We start from the raw sequence: 8,379 nt of genomic DNA on the forward strand, positions 1-8,379 counted from the left end.
AAAGATAACGAAGACCGGTGGAAAACCAAAGCATCAAAAAAATATAAAAAACCATTTAAAAAGCTGAAATCGTGCGCGGAAAAATAAAAAACAAAATGCGAAGGGAGCGTCCAGAGCGCGACACGTGGCGAACGGCTGAGAGCGCGCCAAGTGGTGTTGATCATTGTGAGGCTCCTGAAGGAGCGCTTGTTAACTAGTTGCTCTATAAAGCTGGCGGGGTCTTAAAAGGAAAAGAGAAGTCTAGCAGTACCCGACATGAAATATCAGGCCTGTCTCCACGTCAGAGGGCTTGTGTCCGTGGCCGTGCAGGCCTGGGCCGCATGCATCATTTTTAAGGCTCCTTGCCAAGAGAAGCCGGCCACGGGTAAATAGTCGGGACCGAAATTTTCGGATCTCCCTGACCTCCGCTCCCGTGCGGCTCCGGTCAGGCGCCGAGACCTGCGACGAGGAACGCAGTCAGTCAGGACTTCATCTCGCCGGAGGAACGCAGTCAGTCAGGGCCTATTTTTTTTGTTGAGTGCATAGGAACGCCCTTGCCAGAGGCAAACGCAGTCAGTTAGGTCTCAGAGGTTCAACAAGCCGAATCAGCAGCGACCAAGAAAGAAAAGAACTAAAACGGCTGCCTGCACAATACTAGCAAACGCAGGGAACACGCACTGAACTGCACCCAACAACTACTCAAACCAGACTGCATCTCTCTTCCTTCCATTCTCACCACTGCCACAGTGCGGTTCCGCATAACTTACATAGGGGGGATGGGATGCGATGGGGATAGGTTACAACACTTGATGTGTACCCAAAAAACAGCATCCTAGTTGCTGTACAAGAAGCGTAAAACCTACCTAGATGACACACAGATAACTACTCTCAGGTTGCATTTATACAAAAAGTGGTTACTCTGAAACTAAACGCTGCCGCCACAATGCAGTTCTAATCTTCTGCAAAGCTAGACCCCATCCAGTGCATCATCTGCCTCTGCATACCGAAATGGCCATGTCGCCCAAAACATCGTCGGTCTGCGGTCGAGACCGAAGCTGCGCGCATACTGCTACCATGGTGCGGTTGCTAACCGCCGCAGCATCTCCTCCATTTCCACGTCCATCTTCTTCAGAGTGTCCTTCACACTTGACATCCTGGACTCGAGCTCCTTCATTTTCGCTCCGGCATGTGCCCGCTCCAGTTTCATCTCTTTGTACCCTTCATGCTCAGCAGGGTCTCTTGGTCGAGCAGAAAGGCTGAGGAGACCATCGATGCGTTTGAGCAGGAACTTGACATTCATGCCCAGGAGCTCAAAGGCCTCCAAGGTCTTCTTCCAGACCACAAAGTCCTCGTGGGAAGAAGCGCGTGCCTCGCAGGCCCTGATACCCTCCGCGATGTTGGTAGTCTCCATGATCACTCCCACTGCGAGTGTGAGGTTTATCTGCTTAAGCAGATCCTTGTGAAGGAACGACTCCTGGGCACAGCACAGCTCGTAGTATGTCTTGCGTAGGTGGTCAGGAAACTTGCAGTCGATGACCAGACCATCTACGATGATGTTGAAGTTGCTGAAATTTTTCACATCATCGAAATCGATGGCTGTGTCTGAAAATCTGATGCCTTCTTTCATTGATTCACTGGCTGGGTTACTGCTATCATTCTGAACCTTTGGATTCTCCTTTGATTTGACATCATTGGAACCTTCTTCCTCTGCGTTGCAGACCCAAAACATGATTCAGAAGATTCAACGGTTATCTTATCCATGTACAATAAATTCACAAGTGTAAAATCAAGACAATGAACTTTGACTCACTCAATATATTCTCCTTTCCTGCTTCCAAACACAGGAGACCAAGTGCTCCATCAGTTGTAGTGAAGTTGTTCGCTCTCAATATATACACCTGAATGGAAAGCATAAAAAAACAAGAGGAAATTTAATATTGGATAAGTGCGGGCAGAATATGCATGGAATAATTTAAGAGATGTATATCCTGCAAACATTAGTGAATGTAGTGCCTGCCAATCAATAGTGTAAAAGAATGATCAAGCAATTGAAAATGTGTTGGGAAACACTTGCCTTAAACTTTGCTGACCTGACAAGTTGAAAGACTACAACATCTCCGACCTTAATATCATGATTAATCGCAAAACCTCTCCAACCACCACTAAGTCCTTGCTTGGCACCTAGATATTTTGCATCATAATTATGCCCATCCTCATCCTCTAGCACAATAGTAGCGTCCTGCTTTGGGAGATGTTTGTTGCAGAAGCCAGACGGTAGACCCTGGGGGAGGAACGTAAAATTCAAATGCAGAGGAAGCAAAAACAAAGAAAAGGAAATGTTTTCATTAATCCCATCCCATGTGCACAAGTGACACTCGGGAAGCATCCACACATATACTAAGTTTATGAGACTGCTCTACCTGAAACTAAATTTCAAAAATCATAAGATGCTCTAAATTGTGCAGTTTCCACTTTTGCAGAGAGCTTTTTTGCCTAGAAATTTGATTACCTTCTGATATAAAAGAAAAGGTAATCTGTATTTTTGTTTAGCAGGCATTTCCTCCCATTCAATATTTGGTCTCTTGGGTCCACATGTTGTTCATAAGAAATGATCACCTAATTCATAAGCTTTCAACAAACATGTAAATAGCTAATCAATAGACTTACCAGCCAGAAACCCTGAACAACATGTGAATGTAGCATATGCTTGACAAAGCTAGGATGTTCGGCTGGTAACTTCACCAGTACCTCCTCAGCTCTCTCCATAGCAGACCCAAAGTTACCCTGAACGCTGTAGTTTGTTCAAAGATTGAACTGAGTAAGTAGGCTTTTCAAGAACTGTTAATGCATCTTACTCTCGAGAAAACAAGAAAAGTTTGAAGTACCTTGAACATGTCTTTTTGCAATTAACGGCAGCTACCTGTCAAGTCACGCTTATTCATAGTTAGTACATGGTTTCAGTTTTGAACTAAATAGAAAGTGAAGAAATTGGAGGTTAAAAGACAACAGTTATATAGACTATATGGAGCAACGCATATGAACATAGCAGAGTCCATAAATGTTTAGAAACACATTCACTATTGTGTCCAGAAATTCAGCCCATTAAGAACTTTTGAGCCAGTCATCTGAATCCTGAAGTGTGAAAAATACATATCGATCTGCTTAAACCAAATTATGACATCATTTTTTTTAAATGAAGGTATGTAACATATGTATGTTCACAAAAAGAAGGTATATAACATATGAAAACGTGATTATTTCAAGCTTTGAACAACAAGAGTGTCTTAAATGTGGTAACGTGGAATCATTCCACGGGCCTCACCATCGGCACATGATCTTCATCTATGTCGCTCTTGCTGCTGTTACTGCAGCCGCTCTCAACCAAGGCAAGCCTTGGCGTTGACAATTTCAACTTCTGCTCCATGTTGCTCTGGGCCTTGACAAGCCTCCCTCTTTTCTTCTGAAACCCAACCAACCAAAATCTTTGAACCATTTTATGCAATTGTTGAAGATAAGAAAATTATGAGCTCATAAATGAAAAATTGGAAGAACTGTTTACTAACTGTAATTTTCCACGATAACGACCAAATAGCATGCGCAATGACAAGAATGGAGCTACTGAATTATCTTACTTTAGCGGTGTCAGTACCCTGAGCATTGTGTGTTTGAGAAACATCAAGCAGCTTTTCTTTTTCACTGTCCAACCTCCGTGGCCGCACAATCTGACATGACGAAGAAACCAACTCTTAGAAAAGTTAGATCAGTAAGCTGAACACTCGTAATTCAGTGAAATTGTGAGATGAAAGGGAAAACAAACGAGCTAGAGCCACAAATGCACATGTAGTCATGTGGAGTGTATGTACACAAAATTTACTCCCTAATTAATACAAGAGGGCTAAAGCAACAACCAATGGTTCACTTACTCTCAAAGGAACATATTCATCCTCGTCATCTGTATCGCCGAAATTAATAACAACAGGCTGTTGATCAACAACAACAGCAGCAAGCTTATCATCCTGCTATCATTAAATATCATCATGTCATGAAAAAATTCGAAGTTTCAACAAAAGGCAAAAAAGAAACAGGTATCTGATAACATAGAATGCATACGGTCATGAGAATTGGTTGCACTGGTGTCCACCATGATAATGAAACATGAAAAATAACATAAACAAATTACTCCATACTTCAATTTACTTCACCAGAGACAGACTCCGGCAGTCATCCAAGGAAACCTCAGAATGTTGGAAGTATTAGTTGCTACAGTGCTAGTGAGACAGTGAAGATTTGAAGGAGGAAAAACCTTAAACAGACGATTTCAGACTCCATTATAGTTTTATTATTACTTTTTTTACCAAGACCATTATAGTTTATCAGAGGCAGCCCCACATAGTAAATCTGATCAAGATTCAGAAAATAAAGGCTACTGCAGACCTGCACTGGCCAACAATCCGAGTCGATCTCAAGCTGAAGGACCTCACCATTGTGGCCGTCGGCACAACATCAGCATCCTTGTCGCTCTCGCTGTCAAGCAAGGCGAGCCTTTGATGCACCAGCGCCATCTTCTGCTCCATGACCATCTTATCTCGCTGGCTCTTGTTGGCAGACGGGGAACCTCCTCCTCCTCCTGCTGGCCTCCCTCTCTTCCTCTGAAAAGCAGCCGCCCAAAGCAGAGACTTAAGTTCAACATACAATCAACAACCAATCATTTTGCATTACCAATCCCATCTAGCGATAGTCCGTAGAGAAACAAAATCTGTTCTGGCTGGACGGTCGAAAGATTTATTTTCTCAAGAAACACATTCTTTTTAATGTTCCAAGAATCACTTTCTCCAAAGCTATCACAGGATGACGAAATAAACACAAAGGAACCCTCAAGATGTCACGGGATTGCATTGTAAAAAGCTCCATTAATCGAAGATTTAAGAGAACGCTGAGAAATCAAGAAACCCTCGACCGCGAACAACGTTTAAATCGCAGCCGCACGAATCGAAGAGAGTGGAGGGGATGAACTTGCCTTAAGGGATTGATCGATCGCCATCGCCTCCGCCTCCGGCTCCGCGCTCGTGGAGTCCTGGTGCTCGGGGTGCTTCAGGCAAAAATGGCGGAGAGGAGAGGACTGACGAGCTGCACAGACGGCAGAGAGGGAAGGGGGGAAGGGGGTGAAAGATGGAGGGGGAAAGGAACAGTGCTGGACTGTGGTAAATAAAAAATGTAGAAAAATGGTAAAAGCAGAAACAGATGACCGTTTGGCTACAGTGATTGATGGATGCCGTGTGTGTCCGTTGGTTTTTACCGGCGCGCAGTTTGAAAAGTGTCCTGTACACATTTGGAAACCGTATTTACCATTTTCCATGTTTTTTTTTTTGCATTTACCATTCCACTCAACTTCTCCAACGGATTAACGGAATGAACCTCGAAATTTCTCCAACGGAATGCAAAACAGCCCGTGGAAAAAGCTCACCACTCGTCACAAGACAGGTTCATAAAAAATCTATTTTAAAGAAAAAGGAAATGTAGGGTCACGACGTACACGAACATATTTTGAGTTTTTGACTGGGTTTCACCTCAATCATACGCAGAATTTACTAGAATCAGACGCCCACTTTGCTGTACCGTTTGGTATGCAACATTTAGTTGATGATTGTTTATTTTTTTTGGTTTTTCCTCTCATCTGTATTTATCTTTTAGTAATAAGGTTGTTGTCATTTTTGTCCATGAGCCTTTTACCTTTCTGCTTCTAGTGTTTTATTTTTAATGATTGTGCTGGCAGATTCGCTAGAACCTTTACACAAGGATGAATTGGTGTCCGTCACCTGCGACCTTGTAGGATGTCTTGGCGCTATGTGTGATGCACTCGGGGGACAAGTAACACACCTACCCGGAGAACTAATGGGCAATCATCAGTGTGTATTCTTTGTACCATTACCATTAGTCCAATGAAGCGAGGTCGATGGATTTGAATTACCGAAAAAGGTTTTCGTGCAGCATTATAGATAAGGCAATGACCAACATACAATCTGATACAAATACACGCCACCACAACACAAGCACACATCGAAGGCATGATACATAGGAGCTGATACAACTCCAAGCAAACATCAGGTCGACAATAAGCATCATTGTGAAGATACCGTGGTTCTCAATTGTGAACAAGCCACCGCGAAGAGATGATGCCTAACACCGACGAGACATGGGCTTTAAGGTGGTGCCTTCAGGAAGGGTACAACATCGGGGCGCCGTCACCGCCTGATCCAAAGGATCAAAATCTTCACCCGGAGCAACTCGAAGAATAGAGAAACGCCGCGACGGAGCCTTCAAGAAAGGTACGACGCCATGGACGTCGCCGCTGTCGGTCTGGCCGAGGCTAGACAGGGAATACCCCCGGCAAACCGGCTCTGCCTTCGATCAAGGTGCGGCCAACCACAAGATGAACCACACCAACGCCATGAAACAGTCGAAACCCAGCCTTCACGCCGTCTACACGGCCATGGAAGCCAGACAACCCCTGAGCCACGAGCATAGTGGTTCCCACCACCAAGGCCGTCGCCCTACAACCAGACGCCACCGAGAGCACCCAAAAGTTGTGGGCTTCAAGACTACCGGCAGACCTCGACCACAACGAAGCCGCCAGCGACCAGCTTACCTCGAACAACGCCGGATCCGAAGTTAGGAAACACCAGGTTAGGGAAAGGGAGGAGGAAGAGGAGCGGAACGCATCCATTCCCAGTGCAGCCCTACGCCGGCAACGAGAGGCCAGAGGATCGTCGTATCCCCCGTCTCTCCAGCCAGGCTCCCCACACGGCACAACCCAGTGCCGCCCCATGACGACGTCCCACTCAGATCTGCGCGAGGCCACCACCAGCCGCCCGCCCACCGCCTCGAGGAACTAGATCAGCCTCCACCCTCCACCCAAGAGGCTGACCGAAGGAGCCAACACCTGCTCCACACCAAAGGATGCCGGGCCTCACCACAACCCATGCCGTTGCAGCCCTCGTCGCCCATGGCACAGCCGAAGCCTCCACATCCTCCATGCCACGCACCGCCACCACCTCTTGCCACGTCGCCGCCAACTCGGCCGCGCCGCTACCCGCTGCGACCGACGCAAGCACGACGCTCCAGCAAGATGGCGCCGGCCCGCGCCAATGCCCGCCAAGCGAGAGGGCAGGAAGACCCTGCCGCCACCGGCACCGACCAGGCTTCGCCCGGCCGCGCCCCTCGGCGGCGGCGAGGGAGAAGAGGTGGGTAAGGGAGGGGTCTCGTCTGGGCTCGATCGCCATCATCACCGCATGGTATCTGTGAAAGCACAGGAACACTGCTATGTTCGACGGCCTCCAATCATCCTCAACGCACCTATTGTCCAAGGATGAAACGCACTACTAGGTTGTCGCCAACGCGAAAGGGCTTAGCATGATTATTCACGTAACCTAAACTTCACTTCTGCTTCGGTACACCCCCCTTAAACACATCAAGGGCTGAGATTAGCCCATACCCCTTCGCGGCTAGGGGCACAATCGTCTTATGTAAAAAAATCTGCCCCCACGCGTCCCCGCGCGTCGACGTCGATACCCCCCGTGCGCCCGTGTATACGGGGCTGCCGAGCGAGCTGCGCCGCGCAGCCGTCGACAGCCATCGAGCCGAGCCGCACGCATGGGCCCACATAGTCGGGGTCAATGGCATGGGCCCACAATGTCGGGTCAAGGGCTTATTCTAAGACGGCGTTGACCGGGCAGTGGGGCGTGCGTGGGGGTGTGGGCGTGGCACGTGCGTGTGGGCATGGCGCTAACTACTGCATGTCCGCATTAAATCCGGCATGCATGCCGGCGCCGCCTCCTCGCGCCGAGCGCCACCGACGGCCGCTGACCGATCGCCTCTTCCGCGCCTGCGCTCGTCTTCCGCGACCGGCCGCCTGCCGCCGCGTCGGGGCGCCCGCCTGATGGCCTCGTCTGCCGCGCCTCTGCTGTCGCGCCTGCGGCGACCGCCCGCCTTCCGCGTCAGGCCGGCCGCCTTCCGCCTCGGGCCTGCCGCGGCCGCATGCCCACGCGTCGGGCCACCCGCCTTCCACCGACGCTCCACCGACGCTCCCCTCCCCGCCGGCTATAAAAGGCCATCCCGTGCCGGCCTTCTCCACCCCATCTTCTCCCCTCCATCACGCCACTCCATCTTCTCCACTCACCGTGCCCGCTATGTCTTCGAGCGACTTCGACGAGGGGGCTTGGCCGGGCGGCGCCTGGCCGTCCAGCCTCACGATAGGCAACACCGAGGACCTCGCGCGGTTCGGCCTGATGGTGCCGCCGGCGACCAAGGTGCCGGGGCCATGGAGGATCGGCGCCGACGGCTGACCCACACTTGGCCCGCCGCCGACGATGGTGGACCTCCGCGCCTTCCCTGGCGGCTGGT

At 49.1% G+C, this 8,379-nt stretch overlaps 1 protein-coding gene across 2 annotated transcripts; it reads right to left on the reverse strand.

Moving 5' to 3' along the window:
• Nucleotides 1-667: 667 nt before the first annotated feature.
• Nucleotides 668-5,182, reverse strand: LOC123051880 (B3 domain-containing protein Os01g0234100). Of its 2 annotated transcripts, none has more exons than XM_044474869.1 (10): nt 4,997-5,182; nt 4,461-4,628; nt 3,903-3,998; nt 3,612-3,701; nt 3,302-3,439; nt 2,865-2,899; nt 2,647-2,770; nt 2,054-2,260; nt 1,790-1,877; nt 668-1,686 (listed from the first exon to the last, which is right to left on the reverse strand). In XM_044474869.1, exons 1-10 carry the CDS (start codon nt 5,018-5,020, stop codon nt 1,049-1,051), a joined length of 1,608 nt encoding a protein of 535 aa, XP_044330804.1. In that variant the 5' UTR covers nt 5,021-5,182; the 3' UTR covers nt 668-1,048. The 2 variants fall into 2 exon arrangements, with proteins under 2 accessions (XP_044330804.1, XP_044330805.1); XM_044474870.1 differs by having other exon boundaries at nt 3,903-3,995; nt 4,997-5,181.
• Nucleotides 5,183-8,379: the final 3,197 nt, after the last annotated feature.

The sequence above is a fragment of the Triticum aestivum genome, chromosome 2D, assembly GCF_018294505.1.
Source record: "Triticum aestivum cultivar Chinese Spring chromosome 2D, IWGSC CS RefSeq v2.1, whole genome shotgun sequence".
Taxonomy (NCBI): domain Eukaryota; kingdom Viridiplantae; phylum Streptophyta; class Magnoliopsida; order Poales; family Poaceae; genus Triticum; species Triticum aestivum.

Coding starts and splice junctions, on each gene's coding strand:
- LOC123051880 (XM_044474869.1), bottom strand. CDS start 5,020: ATGGCGATCGATCAATCCCTTAAG. Junction 3,999..4,460: donor TTGTGCCGACGGCCACAATG/GTGAGGTCCTTC, acceptor ATTTAATGATAG/CAGGATGATAAGCTTGCTGC. Junction 2,261..2,646: donor TTGTTCAGGGTTTCTGGCTG/GTAAGTCTATTG, acceptor TTCCTCCCCCAG/GGTCTACCGTCTGGCTTCTG.